Source organism: Xiphophorus couchianus, chromosome 4, assembly GCF_001444195.1.
Source record: "Xiphophorus couchianus chromosome 4, X_couchianus-1.0, whole genome shotgun sequence".
Lineage (NCBI taxonomy): Eukaryota > Metazoa > Chordata > Actinopteri > Cyprinodontiformes > Poeciliidae > Xiphophorus > Xiphophorus couchianus.
In genome coordinates this window covers 12,612,441-12,633,821 of record NC_040231.1, presented here as the reverse complement: position 1 = coordinate 12,633,821, position 21,381 = coordinate 12,612,441, and the positions used below count along the sequence as shown (strand labels likewise).

At 36.7% G+C, this 21,381-nt stretch overlaps 3 protein-coding genes across 4 annotated transcripts in view; 1 reads left to right on the top strand and 2 right to left on the bottom strand.

Moving 5' to 3' along the window:
- Positions 1 to 3,202, bottom strand: part of LOC114143511 (phospholipase A2 inhibitor and Ly6/PLAUR domain-containing protein-like) — a 28,894-nt gene extending 25,692 nt beyond the window's left edge. Inside the window, exons 1-5 of one of the 2 annotated variants that reach the window (XM_028015605.1) lie at positions 3,112 to 3,202; positions 2,721 to 2,837; positions 2,488 to 2,640; positions 2,139 to 2,246; positions 1,705 to 2,033 (exon numbers count right to left, since the gene is read on the bottom strand). In XM_028015605.1, coding sequence (XP_027871406.1) covers positions 1,846 to 2,033; positions 2,139 to 2,246; positions 2,488 to 2,640; positions 2,721 to 2,837; positions 3,112 to 3,157 — 612 coding nt within the window. In that variant the 5' untranslated portion in view covers positions 3,158 to 3,202 and the 3' untranslated portion in view covers positions 1,705 to 1,845. Of the gene's footprint in view, positions 1 to 1,704; positions 2,034 to 2,138; positions 2,247 to 2,487; positions 2,641 to 2,720; positions 2,838 to 3,111 lie in introns of those variants that run through there. The other variant, XM_028015603.1, reaches the window with a different exon arrangement.
- The window catches only part of LOC114143488 (anionic trypsin-1-like), a 102,944-nt gene that overhangs the window by 32,585 nt on the left and 48,978 nt on the right, over positions 1 to 21,381 (top strand). The gene's annotated exons all lie outside the window — the stretch shown is intronic.
- On the bottom strand, positions 14,565 to 16,361 carry LOC114143485 (trypsin-4-like). Its single transcript, XM_028015563.1, has 6 exons — positions 16,287 to 16,361; positions 15,865 to 16,057; positions 15,609 to 15,782; positions 15,236 to 15,297; positions 15,010 to 15,134; positions 14,565 to 14,916 (listed from the first exon to the last, which is right to left on the bottom strand). The coding sequence occupies exons 1-6, from the start codon at positions 16,327 to 16,329 to the stop codon at positions 14,761 to 14,763; spliced, it is 753 nt and encodes a 250-aa protein (XP_027871364.1). The 5' UTR covers positions 16,330 to 16,361; the 3' UTR covers positions 14,565 to 14,760.

The window sequence follows — 21,381 nt, the reverse complement described above, 5'->3', positions numbered from 1 at the left end:
CCATCACCTACGAGACGCCTTAGAGAGGGATCTACCTGAACACAAGAGAGACGCTCTGCTGTTTTCCTCTCCCAACATTTTCCCTGATATCATTGAAAAGAAGAAAAAGTTTTTTACAGTGTCAAGTATGGGTTCTTACTGCTCTACACTGTAAAACTGGGGTGTCAAACTCCAGTCCTCAAGGGCCGCTGTCCTGCAACTTTTAGATGTGCCTGGAAAACTGATCTACACAAGGAGGAGGTAATTAAGCCATTTCATTCCAGTGTTTTGTACCTGTTGCACATCTAAAAACTACAGGACAGCGGCCCTTGAGGACTGGAGTTTCACACCTGTGCCCTATATTGTTTCTTGTAGACAGATCATATTTTCTTTACCACTATCTCAGGGGTGCCCAAAGTTGGTCATCGAGGGCTGGCATCCTGCACGTTTTAGTTCTCTCCCTGGTGGTACCAACAACCTTTTCAGCTTGTCAATGTTCTTCTTAGGCCTTCTAATGATCCATCATTTGATCCAGGTGCGTTAAACCAGGGAGAGAACTAAAACATGCAGGATGTCGGCCCTCAAGGACCAACTTTGGACACCCTGCTGTAAAACAAAACCTTCTTGTCAATAATAGATTTCAAGTGAACATGACTTCATTTTCATCAACTTGCTGTTTGTGTTCATCTTAAACAAATGACATGAACTTTTGGATAAAAAATGTTTGATAAATCAATCTATTTAAATTCCATCCATCCATTTTCTGTTCACCCTTGTCCCTAATGGGGTCGGGAGGGTTGCTGGTGCCCAACACCAGCTACGTTCCAGGCGGGAGGCGGGGTACGCCCTGGACAGGTCGCCAGTCTGTCGCAGGGCATCTATTTAAATTGAGTAAATGCAAAACATTATGTATTTGAAAGTGGTGAGAGTTTTAGATTGAAAAAGGTTAAAGCTGGACGATATTCCCCAAATATTGTCCTGTTGGTATGAAACTCCTACCTTTATTTCATAGAACAGGTGATTATGTAGAAAAAGCTATTTCACTCATAACTCTTTATTTCTTCATGTTTGAGGAGGGATGCATTTTTTGACAAAGCAAATTATTCATGTGGCAACAGCCATTCAGTTATCTTAAAAAAATCCTTCACTCACACCTAATTTTATTCCCTCTCTCCTTTTACCCCCAGCCTTTCAGTTCATGTTTTTAAATCATTTCAGTCAATCTTCCTCAGTTGCATCAGTTTCAAAAATAAACATTTAGAATCAGAAAAGTACACAGAATTATTTTTTAATGCATTTATTCAGCAGTATTTGTTTTTAGAGAACAACAGCAGTGAAGTATTGAGGATGTTTACAGAATGTTGCTTGGTTTTATCTTAGTGAATTTATAGAGAATCAATGAAAAGAAAAAACAGATTTATTAAATGAATTATGCATAAAAAGAAAACCTGGTAGCAATGCAATTATTTCTATCAGCTAAGAAAGTAAGACAGCTACTTTCTCTCTGAGTCTCTCCAGGTTGAATTTTACATTCATGTTGGTTAGTTTTCCATTCAAACTCTACAATCTTGGGCTCTGAAAGCTTTTAACTTTTCTTTGATTAAAACAAGTTTTAATATTAAATCAAAGAAAATCAAACATGTTTATTCCACATCTATAACTTCAAGTCATTTTATTTTTTCAAAACTAAACATTTAGAATCAGATCGGTACTGGACCCAGAATTAAAAAAAATTGTGTTTATTGAGGAAGATTATTTTAGTATAGAACAACAAAGTATAGAGGATGTTGTTGATTATAAAATGTTGCTTAGCTAACCAAGCTATAGAATCAAATAAAAAGAACAGGTTTAGAAAATGAATTGTGATTAAAAAGTGCTGCTGGTGCTGCTGGTGCTGCTGGTGCTGCTGGTGTTGCTGGCGCCGTTGCAGTAGTCACTCTGGCAGCAGCTAATATTTGATCCAGTGATCTGATTCACCAGTGAAGCTGCCCTATCTGAGCACACCGACTCAGAGGCACATCCCTTCAGCGTCAGACTTACTCCAGCTACATTTTCTTTAAAAATGAGAATAAAGTTATGATGTCATAAACACATTTGTATCTGGTCTTAATGTTCTTGTGATGATAAATATGAAGCATGCAAACATGTTGGCCTCTTACCTGTTACTTTAATGCAGTAGTTTTCATCCCCTGCACAGTTAAGGGTTTTCATGCAGTTTTCTCCGTCACAGCTGAAGCACTTTTTTCCATTTGTAGTGGAATTGTACTCTAAGATACAGAGATAGTTATTCTACTGAAAAGAAATCAAGAATTATTATAATTTCTCTCTTAAAAACTTAATTTTTTTGTCACCAACTTGTTTCTCCTAAAACATGTATATGAAGCTGGAATCACAAAACTAAGTGTATTCTGTTTTTTATCCAAATCTCTAATGGGTTAAAAATGTTTGTAAGCACTGTAAATTCAAATTGTGCAAAGTATTGAAAAATACCATCAATGAATTAATTACCAGGTTTTGTGTAGTTAATCTGGGCGTTGCAGAGATCTTCACTGCAGCACTTGGTGTTTTGTACAATTCTTTCAGCTCCAAAGTTGACAGAGTAGCTAATACACAGTTCAGATATAATGCAACCTTTGGAGTTGCGCTCAATCTTTGCACCATCTGTAATTAAAGAACATAAACTTTAAAGTGATGAGTTCAGAAACTAAATGTCATCAACTGGAAATCTCACAAATACGTACCTGAAAAATAGACTTTTGTTGCTACTAAACAACTATAGTTCTGTGAGGGACATTCAGTTGTTTCTGCAGAGCATATCATGTAGGGGCCAGGTACACATTTACATTTCAGGGTGTCAGCTAATTAAAACAAAGAGAAAATGAGCATTATTAAATTTTTTCTAAATAACAAAATTCTCTTCCTAACCAAGACAAAATGGCTGAATCACATCAGCACAAAATACAGAGAGGGAAGAAAAAGTTTAAAAGGTTTAACAAGACAAACAGAAATTAGATTATTATTGCAGTTTTTAATGGGAGAAAATCTAAATTTAATGAAATCACATATATATTAAACATTTTAATAACAAATATTAAAATGTTAGAATAATATTAATCATAATCAAAAACTTGCCTTCCGGTAGAAACAGCACCACGAGCACCAAAGTGAAGAGGAACATTTTGCTGATGGATCACAAATTGAGTGATAATTTTCTCAATTGAAAATATATATTGAAAGTTTTTCTGGGAGGGGATCTACTCTCAGTTTTACACCTCCTCTAACTAAGCAGATCCTCCTGGTTGTGATTGGCAGATTCATAATGTATGTAAAAAGAAGCACACTACTAGCCAATCAGAAACAGGCCTTACTGTTATCACAGTTCTCTAATCTAAGGAAATTGTTATATGACACGAGTCTCAGAAATGAATTGTTTGATGTTTGTTCAGATTATTTTTATAAGTGTGATGAAAATAAAGTACAGTATTTATTTATGTATTGTAAAAGAAAATGTTAAATGTGTCTGTTTGGTCCCACAGACCAAGATCCAGCATCCCTTACAGTTTAAGAAATGTTTATAAGAAATCTACAATAACTATCTGTCAGACACTTACAAACTACAATTAGGTGTTCATAATCAGAGAGACCAACCTTTACCTGACACTACAATGCTGTGAAAATTCCTATGTATCTAATTTCTATAAAATAAATGAAAATAAAAAAGGGAATTGAACCACATTTACTGATTTTACATATTTGTCAATCAATTTTTATATGATTTAGTCCCTTTGAGTTTAACAGTAATTTCAACCTGGACACACACACACACACAGTGAGAGAGAGAGAGAGAGAGAGAGAGCTATTAGAAATTTTGACTGACAAATGAAAGTCTTTGGCGCTCGGACCCGGGAGAAAGACATTGTGTTAAACAGAGTATTTGTGCTTAAAGTTCACAAATATCTTCAAATGGCTCTTGGCTCACACTTTTACTCTCTAACTGCAGCAAAGTGCTGGAAACTGGTTTCACTGGACACAAGATTTCCTCTTCTGCAAGACTAAATGACCAACAATGAATCATGTTCATTTAAAAATCTGTGAGCTTTAAAATTAAAACTTTAAAATTAAAACAAAGTATAAAATGCACTGTGATGAACTTTGGTATAAATTCAAACTGAAAGCTGCTTTTCTTTTCACCTGCTCAGTTAATCACCTCATTATTAATCTCAAAAACATGATTAAATCAATTACCATGTGCATTTTAGCAGCCTGGCCACTGCCTTCCTACAGTGAAGGCCCAAAATGTTTTTACCCAAGTCAGAGACAGTTATCTGTGATACTGACTAAATGTATGTAAACTTTTGAATAGGAGGAAAGTTTCAAAACAATTTCTAAAAACTGTTTTTGCCAAGTTTTCTGGCATTTAGCAAATAGAAATAACTTCAGTAATTCTGACATAAAACAAGAGAGTTTTAGTCTGATTTAACTTCAGATGTGATAAAAAATATATGTTGTTGTATGTAAATATCTGGTTGTAACTTTACGTGTTAAATTATTCAAAATTGAAAACCTTTTCCTCCATGAGGAACATAATTTCCTCTATATGGAAATAGTTTTCTACATGGAGGAAATAAGGTTAAAACCACATGTCTACAAATGTCTCTGTGCCTAATATCTAACAGAAAACCTCAGTTTAGTTTGTCACACGCAAATTTGTTATAGTAAACAAATAAGCTCTTGTTTACTATTTTATTAATTTTCTATGCAAAATTAAGAAGCAAAAAAAAAACCCCCAAAAAAACTGTTGAAATGAGTATTTTAAATGTGCTTGATCAAAATGTAAAAATGATTTTATTGTGACTATTCACTTCATTTTAGTGCCAAAAACTAAATATTTCTAGAAAAAAATATACGGAAACTGGTGTATTTTTAATGTTCTTCTGATTTGATTTTTAAATAATTCATAAAATTCATTTTGTTGTAAATTGATAAAGATGGCCAATATATTTCCAGAAATATACTGAAACAAATCTCACACCTTGAAATTCACCATTATAACAAGTTTTCTAATGGACTCAGGCTCTAGAGGCCGCGTCCTCCCTAAACGTCTCTTTGGTCTCTTGAACATTGAGACAAATGTATCAACATTTATCAGCATATTTTCAAGACTGTGTTGAGGATTTTTACCCATCATGTTGCTTGTGAATATTGTAGACAAGGAAATTACAATTTTAATAAACGTTGATGAGGCGAAGCAGCCAGGATACATCGTTACACTGATACACAGAATCAGAGGAGTTTCTGATGGTGCAAAACATTTGTTTCATTTGTGAAGCATTTTATGTTGAAATATGTAAAAACTGTTATAATTTTCCATTTGATCCATCCATACATTCATTTTCTTACACCGTTGTCCCTAGTGGGGTCAGGAGGTGCTGGTGACTGTCTCCAGCTAATGTTCTGGGCGAGAGGCGGAGTCACCCTTCACAGGTCGCCAGTCTGTCACAGGACATTTTCTGTTTCATCTCTTTTATTAAACAAAATAAAATAATATTATATTATGAATAACTTGCTGTTTCTATACCTTTTGGATAATTCAAGGTTCAAACTAAATCTGCAAAGGTAAACAACCAGACAACATGGCAAGATGTAATCATGGAACTGTGCTAATAAATACTCAAAACAATATTTATTTTTCCTGTAAAGTCAGATCCTTTTGTTATTTTGGGGATCAAACAGAGTATTTGTGCTTAAAGCTCACAAATGTCTTGAAATGGTTCTTGGCTCACACCTCTGTTTTACTCTCTAACTGCAGCAAAGTGCAGGAAACTGGTTTCACTGGACATAAGATTTCCTCTTCTGCAAGACTAAAGGACCAACAATGAATTATGTTCATTTAAAAATCTGTGAGCTGTAAAACTAAAGCTTTTTTTTACACCTCCAGGGGTCTTTATGTGGGCTCTAGTGTCCCTTACATGACAGTAGATTGACAGGAAACGGGGAAGACATGCGGCAAATGACGTCGGGTCCGGGAGTCGAACCAGCAACGGTCGCGTCGAGGACTCAAGGCCTCCAAATACGGGTCGCGCTAACCACTACGCTACCACGGCACGCCCTAAAATTAAAACTTTAAAATTTAAACAAAGTATAAAATGCCAGCTTCTGCAACCGAGGATCGGACCGCCAGGGTCCCCGCCCTTGGCCGCCACCCATCACACAATGCACCCGACCCCTTTGGCCCTCCCACGGGTGGTGGGCCCATGGGAGGGGGGACCCATGTTTCCTCTTTGGGCTGAGCCCAGCCGGGCCCCATGGGTAAAAGCCCGGCCACCAGGCGCTCGCCATCGTGCCCCCCCCCTCCAGGCCTGGCTCCAGAGTGGGGCCCCGGTGACTCGCGTCCGGGCAAGGGAACACCAAGTCCAAGATTTTCATTCATCATTGGGGTCTTTGGGCTGCGCTTTGTCTGGTCCCTCACCTAGGACCTGTCTGCCTTGAGTGACCGTACCAGGGGCATGAAGCCCCAGACAGCATAGCTCCTAGGATTATTGGGACACTCAAACCCCTCCACCACTATAAGGTGTTCAAAAAGGGGGACCGGAGGGTGTGCTCCAATTATAGAGGGGTCACACTCTTAAGCCTCCCTGGCAAGGTCTATTCAGGGGTCCTGGAGAGGAGGGTCCGTCGGATAGTCGAACCTCGGATTCAGGAAGAGCAGTGTGGTTTTCGTCCTGGTCGTGGAACACTGGACCAGCTCTACACCCTCGGCAGGGTCCTGGAGGGTGCACGGGAGTTCACCCAACCAGTCTACATGTGTTTTGTGGACTTGGAGAAGGCGTTCGACCGTGTCCCTCGGGGAGCCCTGTGGGGGGGTTCTCCGGGAGTATGGGGTACCGGGCCCTTTGATACGGGCTGTCAGGTCCCTGTATGACCGGTGTCAGAGTCTGGTCCGCATTGCCGACAGTAAGTCGGGCTCGTTTCCGGTGAGAGTTGGACTCCGCCAGGGCTGCCCTTTGTCACCGATTCTGTTCATCACTTTCATGGACAGAATTTCTAGGCGCAGCCAAGGTGTTGAGGGGATCCGATTTGGTGGCCTCAGGATCTCATCTCTGCTTTTTTCAGACGATGTGGTCCTTTTGGCTTCATCGGGTCGTGATCTGCAGCTCTCGCTGGAGCGGTTCGCAGCCGAGTGTGAAGCGGCCGGGATGAGGATCAGTGCCTCCAAATCCGAGGCCATGGTCTTGAGCCGGAAAAGGGTAGAGTGCCTTTTCCGGGCCAGGGGGCGTGTACTGCCCCAAGTGGAGGAGTTCAAGTATCTCGGGATCTTGTTTACGAATGAGGGAAGAAGGGAGAGGGAGGTCGACAGGTGGATTGGCGCAGCGTCTGCCGTCAAGCGGGCGCTGTACCGGTCCGTCGTGGTGAAGAGAGAGCTGAGCCAAAAAGCAAAGCTCTCGATTTACCGGTCGATCTACGTTCCCACCCTCATCTATGGTCATGAGCTTTGGGTCATGACCGAAAGAACGAGATCGCGGATACAAGCGGCCCAAATGGGTTTTCTCCGTAGGGTGGCTGGGCTCTCCCTTAGAGATAGGGTGAGAAGCTCAGTCATCCGGGAGGGACTCAGAGTAGAGCCGCTGCTCCTTCACATCGAGAGGAGCCAGTTGAGGTGGCTTGGGCATCTGGTCAGGATGCCTCCTGGACGCCTCCCTGGTGAGGTGTTCCGGGCACATCCCACCGGGAGGAGGCCCCGGGGAAGACCCAGGACACGCTGGAGGGACTATGTTTCTCGGCTGGCCTGGGAACGCCTCGGGATTCCCCTGGAAGAGCTGGAAGAAGTGGCCGGGGAGAGGGAAGTCTGGGCCTCCCTTCAGGGGTTACCTGCTAACCCCGCAACCCGACCCCGGATGAGCGGAAGAAGATGGATGGATGGATGGATGGTATAAAATGCACTGTGATGAACCTTGGTGTAAATTCAAACTGGAAGATGCTTTTCTTTTCACCTGCTCAGTCAATCACCTCATTATTAATCTCAAAAACATGATTAAATCAAATACCATGTGCATTTTAGTAGCCTAGCCACTACCTACAATGAAGAAAAGTTTTAAAAATCTGTCAAATTTACGGTAAAAATTGTAAAATGCTAACAGTTACAGAATCCAAAGCATTATGTTACCGTAAAAAACATTTAATTATCATAACTCAAGAAATATAAATTTTATGTCAGTTTTACTTTTATGAAATGTTGAAACCACAAAACTTCACTGTGGAAATATTAGAAGTTGTAAAATTCATAGAAAGTACTGTAATATTGCCAGCAGGTTCTTACCCTAAAAAATTAGCTAAAATTAAAACATTTTGCTGATTTTTGTATATACAACGTAAAACCGTTAAAGCAAGTTGCAAAAATAATTTTTACAGAGAGTAGAACCCAGGTATGATACTTTGGTTTCATTATTTTATTTAGTTTTCAATTTAATTTATAACATCCTTCATGTTTTGTCTGCACACACCTGCAGCCTGGAGATAGAAAATGTCAGGAAACCAGCAAACGGCTTTTATCCGTGCTGAGCAGGGCAGGTGCTGCAGCAAAATCTGTGACCCATCATTTTCTGTAACTCAGCGAGGAGAAGAGTATTTACATAACCTGCATAAATACTGATACATATGAGGTTGTAAACTTCATTTCTCTTCCTGATAGTTTGACTGATTTCTTCTGAGTTTCTCATCGTGTCAAAAAAGAAATCAGTGTGTTTTAGATTTGGTGTGACTCAAATTAACTCAAATGTGTCAGTGAATCAATCTGAGGTTTGTGGAAGGAAACCCACAACGTTTTTACCCAAGTCAGAGACAGTTATCTGTGATACTGACTAAATGTATGTAAACTTTTGAATAGGAGGAAAGTTTCAAAACAATTTCTAAAAAATGTTTTCGCCAAGTTTTCTGGCATTTAGCAAATAGAAATAACTTCAGTAATTCTGACATAAAACAAGAGAGTTTTAGTCTGATTTAACTTCAGATGTGATAAAAAATATATGTTGTTGTATGTAAATATCTGGTTGTAACTTTACGTGTTAAGTTATTCAAAATTGAAAACCTTTTCCTCCATGTGGAACATAATTTCCTCTATATGAAAATAGTTTTCCACATGGAGGAAATAAGGTTAAAACCACATGTCTACAAATGTCTCTGTGCCTAATATCTAACAGAAAACCTCAGTTTAGTTTGTCACACGCAAATTTGTTATAGTAAACAAACAAGCTCTTGTTTACTATTTTATTAATTTTCTATGCAAAATTAAGAAGCAAAAAAAAAAAACAAAACTGTTGAAATGAGTATTTTAAATGTGCTTGATCAAAATGTAAAAATGATTTTATTGTGACTATTCACTTCATTTTAGTGCCAAAAACTAAATATTTCTAGAAAAAAATATACGGAAACTGGTGTATTTTTAATGTTCTTCTGATTTGATTTTTAAATAATTCATAAAATTCATTTTGTTGTAAATTGATAAAGATGGCCAATATATTTCCAGAAATATACTGAAACAAATCTCACACCTTGAAATTCACCATTATAACAAGTTTTCTAATGGACTCAGGCTCTAGAGGCCGCGTCCTCCCTAAACGTCTCATTGGTCTCTTGAACATTGAGACAAATGTATCAACATTTATCAGCATATTTTCAAGACTGTGTTGAGGATTTTTACCCATCATGTTGCTTGTGAATATTGTAGACAAGGAAATTACAATTTTAATAAACGTTGATGAGGCGAAGCAGCCAGGATACATCGTTACACTGATACACAGAATCAGAGGAGTTTCTGATGGTGCAAAACATTTGTTTCATTTGTGAAGCATTTTATGTTGAAATATATAAAAACTGTTATAATTTTCTGTTTGATCTTTTATCAAACAAAATAAAATAATATTATTTTATGAATACGTGTTAAGTTATTCAAAATTGAAAACCTTTTCCTCCATGTGGAACATAATTTCCTCTATATGGAAATAGTTTTCTACATGGAGGAAATAAAGTTAAAACCACATGTCTACAAATGTCTCTGTGCCTAATATCTAACAGAAAACCTCAGTTTAGTTTGTCACACGAAATTAGAATTAATAATGAATCATGTTCATTTAAAAATCTGTGAGCTGTAATCATCAGTCTTTAAAATTAAAACAAAGCATAAAATGCACTGTGATGAACTTTGGTGTAAATTCAAACTAGAAGATTCTTTTCTTTTCACCTGCTCAGTCAATCACCTCATTATTAATCTCAAAAACATGATTAAATCAAATACCATGTGCATTTTAGTAGCCTAGCCACTGCCTTCCTAAACTGTACAGTTTTTTTTTAAAATTTGTCAAATTTATGATAAAAAATTGTAAAATGCTAACAGTTACAGAATCCAAAGCATTACGTTACTGTAAAAAACCATTTAATTAACATAACTCAAGAAATACAAATTTCACGTCAGTTTTACTTTTATGAAATGTTGAAACCACAAAAATTCACTGTGGAAATATTAGAAGTTGTAAAATTCATAGAAAGTACTGTAATATTGCCAGCAGGTTCTTACCCTAAAAAATTAGCTAAAATTAAAACATTTCAGAAATCTGCTCTTTTTCTTTGAGCTTTTTCTCTATAAACTGTAAAAACCTAAAACCAAGCAAACTTTTTGTAATTAACAAGATCCACAATGTTACATTATTGTTGACAAATAAAGAAACCAGTACCTTTCTGATACTAAATGTTTATTTTTTGAAACAACAAAATTAGCAAAAATCTATTTGGTATTGTGATAGAACTAAACCAACAGGTGTCAGATGTATGAATATATTTAGCTTTAATCCGCGCTGAGTTACAAAGTGAGAATATGTTGAGGTCCAGAGTTGTTAGTGCCCTCTGGCGGTGGAACCTGGTGCTATACCAGGTGCTTTAATCCTTCACCACCGCCAGAGGGCACTAAAGACTCTTGCATTTTCACACTATTTAACTCAAACAAACCCTCTCTACATTTCTTCATATCTCTGCTCTGGTACATTTTTACTACAGCATCATCCTTCACACATATATTTTAGTAAAAGAGCCAGCAAAAGCTTATAACACCTGCCGACCAATCATTGAACGCTGTTCAGCAAGCTTCTTGCTTAAATGTCCAATGAGATGGCTGCACCGGTTAGCATAATGAGCTGGTCAAATAATTCAAGGATACTTTAAGTCAGACTAATCATATATACTTCAAGTTCACTTAGGATTAGTTGATATTTTGGAACAACTAAATTTGTGCTTAATGTATTTTAATAGCATTTAAATTGTACCAAAGCACAATTTAAAGTGTACTAAGTGTACATCAATGTACTTTTTTGACAACTTATGTTAAAATTAGTGTACTTTAAGTATATTGATTTTAATGTAATATAAAAGTTCTTGATTAGTATATTTTGAGTGTACTATTTTTGTGATTGAATTACATTTAAAATATACTTACAATGTATTTTAAGTATATTGGCATTACATATTTTATATATTAGTAGTGTGATTACAGTATGCTACAATTACACTTTTGGTTTATTATAATTGTTAATGAAGTAGTACTTTTTAGTAACTTAATTTCTTATTATTCTGCTTTGCCACTTTGTACATTACATGCTTCATACACACTACAGTACTGCAAACACATCAGGCTACTGAGGCCCTCTCTACTTTTAAGGCAATATTATGCGAGTAAAAATTAATAATATGAACATCATATCTTATCTTCTCTGGCTTCATGGCTGTTCTTCTTTTCATGGCGGTTTTAAAAAAAACTGAAAGTGTGCAATACCGCCACCATTTGGTCTGGAGTGTGAACTGGAGCTAATGCCATTCAATAACAGATCTTACATCATACATCTGAAAACGGATTTATGTTCCGGGGTTCTCTGGTTTTCTTGGTGGGGTTTTTTCCTGTGCGCATTTTCCACCTCTTACCACCAGATGGCGACAGGTTCCGGTTGGAGTGCGGTGGTGTCATCATCATCCTCAGCTGTCATCCATTACCCTCATCAGCGGAGCATACTTTAGGAGTAGGCCGCCGGTCCAGCGACTCCCACCAGGTGCTGTAAGCTTTTGCTGGCTCTTTCACTAAAATATCTTTTGTGAAAGACGACACTGACGCAAAATGTGTCAGGAGGATGAATAAATGTACAAGTTTTTTGCCCGTGTTGAGTTAGAAAGTGTGAAAATGCAGAGTGCAAGTCGTTAGTGCCCCCTAGTGGTGGAAAGAGCGTACAGCACCTTTTTAATCTTTTTTTTTTTTTTTTAAATCACATTGATTTAGGTGTGAACTGTTTTATATTTGATATTTTTTCCATTTTCTTTGACATGTGAATTTTATTATTTATTTCTCAGTTCCTGGTGACTCAGAGCCATCTGCACCTTTAACACTAGAATGGCTGGATTTAGGCAAGGAGTTAGGCAAGGAGTTAAGAAGAAGACTTGGCCTTTCTTCTGCTATTACTGGCGGACAACACTGACCGTCACCTGGGACCAGCCGACTATGGCTTTGCTGTAAACAACCTTCTTCATCTGCAAAGAGAAAAGTTCTGAGCCAAACGAGGCGGCTGTTAATGTTAATTAAATATTTGGAAGTGAGGCCAACGCAGCCTGCACTGTTGCGTTCACTTCCACTGCTTCAGTAGCTAAAACCAGAGACAAATCATGGTTAAAGAACAGCAAAGAAAATCAATGTCATTGTTACATGCACCAGAACTGGTGTCAATGTTACAAAATCAGGCTAAATTTTTCCAGATCAATTTCTTTTAAAATAAAACTTTCGGGCGTGCTGTGGGATAGCGCGACCCACGTTTGGAGGCCTTGAGTCCTCGACGTGTCCGTTGCGGGTTCGATTCCTGGATCCGGCGATATTTGCCGCATGCCTTCCTTCCCCCTTTACTGTCAGGCTACTTTCATTTAAGGGACACTAGAGCCCACAAAAGAGCCCCTGGAGGGGAGAAAACTTTTTTTTCTCAAAAACTGCAGGTGTGTTTCTGTGTCTGAATGTTTTGTTACAACAACATAAGTGCAGAAAAAAAAAACTACCCAATTTCAACTACTTAATTATAAAACCTTAGAAGAAATTATAGGTCAAATAAGCTCAAGTTCCTGCTGTCTGGATGTCCTACCTACATATTTCTTTAAGACAGTCCTGCCTAATGATCTGATCCAAATAGTTAACTTATCGTTCTCATCAGGTGTTTTCATGCTTTAAAAACTGTTTGGTTTCCAATCTACAAGAATTCAGATCTATCTTTGCTCCTGAAACTAGAATCATTTTGTTTATTGATGAGCTGTAAAAATGACCCTCTATTAAAACAGAAAAAGGGTTTGCTTCTTTTATTTTGAAAAAGAACAATATCACAGTGCTGGGTGGTGAAGAGCATTTGTTGTAAATGCAAAATTACAAGAAAATAAATTAAACTCACAGAAATTCACCCAATTAAATAAAAACAATTCTGATTTGTAAAACGCATTTAAAAGAAAACTATGGTAAAATTTTAACTGAAGCAATTCTTTTTTTTATTAAAGACACAGACCTCTTTCATCGCCCATGATTCTTTGCTTTTACTGTTTTTCTTGATTGCTTTGATACATTTGTGAACACAAGAGGCTGAACAGCAGCACTTAAAGTCAAAGTGACACATTTTGTTAGCAAAAGGCTCAAACTGTGCCACATTTAAAATATTAAACAAAAGCAAATGTTACTCTCAATCAGCCTTGAAATAAACATGACATGTTCCAATCAATCATTACATAATAAAGGACAAAATATAAAATTTGATCTTCATTGAAGCCCAGAGGTTTTCAAAGTGTGGGAGATCAAGTCTACATGATAGTCTCTATGCTTTATGTTACTGTTGTGTTTATTTTATTTATGTGTGGTTGAACAAATAAAAGATTTTATAAAAACTCCCACGTGCCGTTTATCCCTTGTAAAAAGGCACTTGAATGCTCAGAAGTTTTACATAATAAACATATAACTTAGATTTTAATTTCAACAGTGAGAAAAAATATATTTTTGCACTTCCTTCTTTATTTTGCAGGTGATTTTAATGTTAATGTTTTTATAGTAATTCTTTTTTATGGCTTTATGTAAGCCATGGAAGAATTATAATACTATAAAAAGTGTTAAAATGAAAAAAAAAATTAAATTAACAATGACACTTTAAATGCAAAAGAGGAAAATTTTCTATCATTTTTATGTTAAATTTGTGGCAACCAGAAGCTACCATTAATTAGTTTGACCTGTTTTTAAATATTTTCTTAAAACTTCTTTCACTCCAGATTTTGACTTTGAAATTGGTTTTAATTATTGAAATCAGGAATAAATCAGTTCTTTAATCAGGAAGAGTAACTCCAGAGCTGCAGAGTTTAGATGCTGGATGTTCATTTCTAATGTAAAATAAAGACAAAATCTTAATAAATAAATTACTTCTGATGTTCCTCTTCATGTGATTTAAAACTCGTGTCACATTTTTAGACTCAGTTCAGGGAAAATATCAACTGAACAAACTGATCCATGAATGTAAAGACGATCAACCAGGAAATGTTTGTTTTTCATGCATTTATTGATTTATTTTTCATTTCTGAGGCAGAGAAAGCTCCATTAGGGAGGTCAAGATCAGGTGAGACAAACACAAAACAATTAATTTATTCTAATTCTACAAACATGTGGATCAAACTGATGAAGATACAACTATAAAATTATATGTGAGAGGAAATTTGATGAGAATTTTATTTCATGATAGTTTATGTTTTATTGAATCCCAGTGCTGCTTTTATCCACCACAGGTATTCACACACATCCAAGATCATAGCTGGTTCCTGACATGCAGAGTTTGCTTCAACAAAAGAAATCACACCATAAATCATGTCGTTGTACATCGCTGCTCCACCAGTGTCGCCCTGTAGAAAAATTTATATCAATATATTTATTAATGTTGTGAAACAGAAAAATCTTCTAATCGCTGTAAAGAGATATTGAAGAAACAAACTTACATAGCATACATCCTTGTTCGGTGCTTTAACATGGAATAAATTCCCAAATGCCTCATGGAATTGGGAAACCTGATCAACTCTCATGTCGACACACTGAAGATGTGCTGGAATAGCAGCACCGATTACTGTACAGAAACATGAGAATCATAAACATGTTCTTCACTCGACCTTCTCTGTAAAGACAGGAATAAATATTTTATTCTCATAACTTCAAAATTTCTCTCACATCGCAATTTACGGTGGCTGACTGTTGTTGCTCCCTCTCCTGCCAGTTGAACAACATCGCCTCTAAAAAACAACAAGAATAAAATGTAAAAATACAAGATAACAATGTAGAAAATTAATTATTATGAAGAACAATGAAAGAACAGAAAATAAATCTGGACTTCATCCACTGACACAGGAGTGTCCACCTACAGTCCTCAGTGTGTCCTGTGTCCTTTACATGTGTCTCTGGTCCAACACACCTGAGCTAAACAGGTACTGGTTCTGCTGGTGGCCTGATTACCTGACTCAGGTGTGCTGAAGCAGAGGCAGCAGGACTGGAGGAGTGGAGACAGAAAACCTGAAGTCATGTTTTTGATCAGAGAAAGACTTACACTTTAAGCCGATAACTGCAGTCTGGTAGCCGAGCAAGTGGGACATCTGTTACTGGTGTCTCAAGTCTCAGCAAAAAGATGTCATGCTGGAAGTTGTACATCATAGGACGTTGGATTACCTGGCTCTGCCGCCCAGCAGTCCGTGGATGAACTTTTAGCATTGCAACAGTAATCCTTCAGAAAAATTTAGATTATAATGAACAGACAGAAAACCTGATCATCTGCAGATAAAACTGTCTTCATGTCTCTTTCCTACCATCCTGGCTCCAACTTCCAGCAGTGAGCTGCAGTCAGGATCCACTCAGGGTGGATCAGAGATCCTCCACAGCGCTTCATATGAGTACCATTGCTGCTCTCCACCCGAACGTGATAAAGACGCTCCGTGTCAGGACAGTTTTGACCTCCAATGATTCTCTTCTGCAGAGAAACATCTGAGTTCACTGTAACACCCGAAGAAGAAAAAGGAGGACTTTACTCAGAAATCAGGTGCAAACATGGCAACAAGAACAGAAAAAGGATAAACAGTAAAAGATAAAAAAAGAATCTGTTTATATGCAAAGAAGTTTCAGTCTGAAACAGAATCAGAGGGAAGTTTGAGAGTCACAGAGAGCAGCAGCCATACTGGAACCAGTGGAAGTGTCTCCAGTGTCTCCAATGTCTCCAGTGTTTCCAACTCACCCAGCCCCAGCAGCAGCAGCAGCAGAACCTTCAGCAGAGCCATTGCTGGTCCAGCTTCCTGTGAATGTCTGCAGTCCTGCAGCAGCTTTTAATCTCTCTTCACAATTTCCTGTTGGAAAGAAAGCCACCAATCACAGAACAGAAACTGATCTGCGCTGTCATCTGTATACAGAGAAACTTTAACATCTCATTGTTCTAAAGAAACTTGAATAAAGTTCTTGTTGCATGGACAGATTATTTCACTAATAATAAAACATTTTCCCCTCTTATAACTTAAATAATCAACCAATGAAAAATTAACTTTTCCATAAATATTAAGGAATTGACTCAAAACAAGCAGATCCTATATTTCGCTGACAGGTGACGTGTAAATTAGTTTTGCTTTATCTCAAATTAGCTGAGAGATTTGAACTAGAATATAGAATAATTGGGAAATTTTCTGTTTTTGCAGTGCACAAGCTTGCAGTGAGTTTTGCTCACGGTAAAACGTGATTATAAACTTGATGAAATAAAACAAATTGTCTGAAGAAAGAGCGACTTGTCTTTGTTTTCAGATTGATGTTTTTTTTTAAGAAAAACTATTTGGTTTCCAATCTACTAGAATTCACATCTGCCTTTGCTCCTGAAACTAGAATCATTTTGTTTATTGATGAGCTGTGAAAATGATCCTCTTTAAAAACAGAAAAGGGTTTGCTTCTTTTATTTATTTGTTGTTCTTTTATTTTGAAAAAGAACAATATTACAGTGCGGGGTGGTAAAGAGCATTTGCATTTGTTGTAAATGCAAAATTTAAACTCAGAAATTCGCCTAATTAAATGAAAACAATTCTGATTTTTAAAACACATTTAAAAGAAAACTATGGTAAAATTTTAACTTAAGTTATTCTCTTTATTAAAGACACAGCCCTCTTTCATCACCCATGATTCTTTGCTTTTACTGTTTTTCTTGATTGCTTTGATACATTTGGGAACACAAGAGGCTGAACAGCAGCACTTAAAGTCAAAGTGACACATTTTGTTATCAAAAGGCTCAAACTATGCCACATTTAAAATATTAAACAAAAGCAAATGTTACTCTCAATCAGCCTTGAAATAAACATGACATGTTCCAATCAATCATTACATAATAAAGGACAAAATATAAAACTTGATCTTCAGTGAAGCCCAGAGGTTTTCAAAGTGTGGGAGATCAAGTCTACATGATAGTCTCTATGCTTTATGTTACTGTTGTGTGTATTTTAATTATGTGTGGTTGAACAAATAAAAGGTTTTATAAAAACGCCCACGTGCCGTTTATCCCCTGTAAAAAGGCACTTGAATGCTGAGAAGTTCAAAACAAAGATTAATCCCACATAAATGTACATAAAGACATAAATGTACTTTGATTCATTTTATCATGTAGTATTTCTATTCTAAATTGTGGATTAAAACTTGTGGATCCTCTATCCAGTGTGAATAACTTCACCGAATGAAGAACAAGCTTGTTTTATCAAACATTCACCAGACGCTGAAACACACCTGCAGTTTGTTGAAAATGAGGTGTTGACATTCACAAATGACATTGAAATAAAATCCAGTCCATCCAGTCCTGGTTTGAGGCGATTCCTCTGGATCCTATTGGAGGAAAAATATCCTAACTTCACAAAATGTGCTTTTATCTAAACGGAGCTCTGTGGTTCCTCCTATTAGTCTGAAATATTTCACATTGAGGTCATTAAACCAAAGTTCAGATCTACCATAACTGACTGATTCCTGCTGGCCTCAGGTTTGCAACCAGCTTCTGAAACCAGTAACCTCTTCCCAGTGTCAGAATCTCACTGAGGAAGAAACTTCATTAGGTTTTCTATCACTTTAATGTTTCTGCTATAACTGATGGATATTTGCATATGAAATTAGTCAATAGAGTTTCATTTACAATTTTTATATCTTCGTGTTATGAGGTAGATCTCTGCCAGCTGATGACAAAAAAGTAGATCTTGGTCTCAAAATGTTTGGGCACCACACAGCAACATTAAACCCATCAGGGAAACATAAACTACATTCGCTTTGCATTGTCCTTTCATGATGACAGTGATATAGTATGATCCGATTAAATATTAGATTCTTGATTAATATGGGTTGTTGTACAATGTTTTAAGATCTTGTTCAGTGTGCCCCTTTTTAAGTTTGAGCCCCTGCCCCTCCAAAGGTCTTTGCACGGCCCTGTGTGCATGTGAGCAGATAAAACAGAGAAAAGACAAACAGTCCTTTGGTCCATAACAGAGTGTTCCTTATGAATTTCTTGTAACATTTCTTGTCTATAAAATCACAAGATTCATTGTTTCTTTTACAAAGGACATTTTAGTGACATTAGTCTTTTTCTTTTTTTCTATTTGTAACTTTAGTTAAATATGAGCAAACTGTCTTCAAAAACTCAATAAAGTTCACAGTTTCCTAACATTAAAGTCCAGACCGGATGTTTTCAAAGCATCCAAGTTTATAGAAAGCCAACAAGCTCACATATACATAAAACATGATTTTTGGATAGAGGATCCACAAGTTTTAATCCACAAGTTAGAATAGAAATACTTCATGATAAAATATATCAAATAAAAGTACATTTATGTCTTTATGTGCATTTATGTGGCATTAATCTTTGTTATGAGATCTGTTTTATTGCATCTTGAAATCTATTTTGATAGAGATATTAATGGGTTCCTTACACAATCAGATAGTATTTTGCAGAGATTTGTAGATCTTTAAGTTCATAGCATTTTTTTATTTCTTTGGATCCTCTATCCAGTGTGAATAACTTCACCGAATGAAGAACAAGCTTGTTTTAACCAAACATTCACCAGACGAAACCAGACCAGTTCATTAAGAGATGGAGAAAATGTGATCTGTACCTGTAAGAAATAAAGCCAACAACAGAACTTCACCTGCACAGACAGGTAGTAAAACGAGACGGGAAATAAATATGCCAGCACTGACCCTGCAGACTGTATCAAGCTCCAGGTGTGCATGGAGTTGAGTAATACAAACTACTGCATGTTTTCTCAAGAACAGCCTGTAGAAGTTTAACACAAAAACCACATGTGCAGCTCGCAGATAAAGAGTTGCTTACGTGTTAAAAATCATGTTTTATGTATATGTGAGCTTGTTGGCTTTCTATAAACTTGGATGCTTTGAAAACATCCGGTCTGGACTTTAATGTTAGGAAACTGTGAACTTTATTGAGTTTTTGAAGACAGATTGCTCATATTTAACTAAAGTTACAAATAGAAAAAAAGAAAAAGACTAATGTCACTAAAATGTCCTTTGTAAAAGAAACAATGAATCTTGTGATTTTATAGACAAGAAATGTTACAAGAAATTCATAAGGAACACTCTGTTATGGACCAAAGGACTGTTTGTCTTTTCTCTGTTTAATCTGCTCACATGCACACAGGGCCGTGCAAAGACCTTTGGAGGGGCAGGGGCTCAAACTTAAAAAGGGGCACACTGAACAAGATCTTAAAACATTGTACAACAACCCATATTAATCAAGAATCTAATATTTAATCGGATCATACTATATCACTGTCATCATGAAAGGACAATGCAAAGCGAATGTAGTTTATGTTTCCCTGATGGGTTTAATGTTGCTGTGTGGTGCCCAAACATTTTGAGACCAAGATCTACGTTTTTGTCACCAGCCGGCAGAGATCTACCTCATAACACGAAGATATAAAAATTGTAAATGAAACTCTATTGACTAATTTCATATGCAAATATCCATCAGTTATAGCAGAAACATTAAAGTGATAGAAAACCTAATGAAGTTTCTTCCTCAGTGAGATTCTGACACTGGGAAGAGGTTACTGGTTTCAGAAGCTGGTTGCAAACCTGAGGCCAGCAGGAATCAGTCAGTTATGGTAGATCTGAACTTTGGTTTAATGACCTCAATGTGAAATATTTCAGACTAATAGGAGGAACCACAGAGCTCCGTTTAGATAAAAGCACATTTTGTGAAGTTAGGATATTTTTCCTCCAATAGGATCCAGAGGAATCGCCTCAAACCAGGACTGGATGGACTGGATTTTATTTCAATGTCATTTGTGAATGTCAACACCTCATTTTCAACAAACTGCAGGTGTGTTTCAGCGTCTGGTGAATGTTTGATAAAACAAGCTTGTTCTTCATTCAGTGAAGTTATTCACACTGGATAGAGGATCCACAAGTTTTAATCCACAATTTAGAATAGAAATACTACATGATAAAATTAATCAAAGTACATTTATGTCTTTATGTAGATTCATGTGAGCTTAATTTTTGCTTTGAGATCTGTTTTATTGCATCTTGAAATCTATTTTGATAGAGATCTTAATGGCTTTCTTACACAATCAGATAGTATTTTGCAAAGATTTGTAGATCTTTAAGTTCATAGCATTTGTTTATTTCCTGGTTCAGTAAAGGGATCCTAAAAAGCCACGTTCACCGAAACATCTGCCTCTCCAAGCTGCTGCCTTCCCTTCTTGAGAAAAAATATACCTACACGTTTTGTTTTACTACCTGTATGTGTCATTAGCAGGAGAAGATCTATTGTTGGCTTTACCATGGGACAAATGCATAAATTATCCCCTATATTGTTTCTTACAGACAGATGATATTTTCTTTACCTCTAAATGAACTGGACTGGTTTGAAACCAGTAGCACTATTAATAGTTTATTTCTTTTGTGACAAACTAGATAAAGGTGCCGAGCCCTTTATATTCAAAGATGTTCAGCCTGCAGCCGTGTGCATGTGAGCAGATAAAACAAAGACAAAGAGTCCTTTTGTCCATAACAGAGTGTTCCTTATGAATTTCTTGTAACATTTCATGTCTATAAAATCACAAGATTCTTATACAAAGGACATTTTAGTTACATTAGTCTTTTGGTTTTTCACATTGTATCATCAGGACTTCTTAAAAAAAAATTATATTCAGATTTTTCCTTAACTTGATCTTTGTTAGCACATTAGCTCCACTGCCCATGAAATGGGTTATATATATAATGCAGGTCTGAAGTACTAACAGGGGTTGTTTCTCAGTCATGAAACATTTAATATTTTAAATGTTTTGGCACAGTTTGAGCCT

What these genes read in the sequence shown, in the direction of transcription:
- LOC114143485 (XM_028015563.1), bottom strand. Translation starts at nt 16,329, where the DNA reads ATGGCTCTGCTGAAGGTTCTGCTGCTGCTGCTGCTGGGGCTGG. An exon ending in GCTGCTGCTGCTGGGGCTGG is followed by an intron (nt 16,058 to 16,286) that starts GTGAGTTGGAAA and finishes TTTCTTCTTCGG; the next exon opens with GTGTTACAGTGAACTCAGAT. An exon ending in TGGAAGTTGGAGCCAGGATG is followed by an intron (nt 15,783 to 15,864) that starts GTAGGAAAGAGA and finishes ATTTTTCTGAAG; the next exon opens with GATTACTGTTGCAATGCTAA.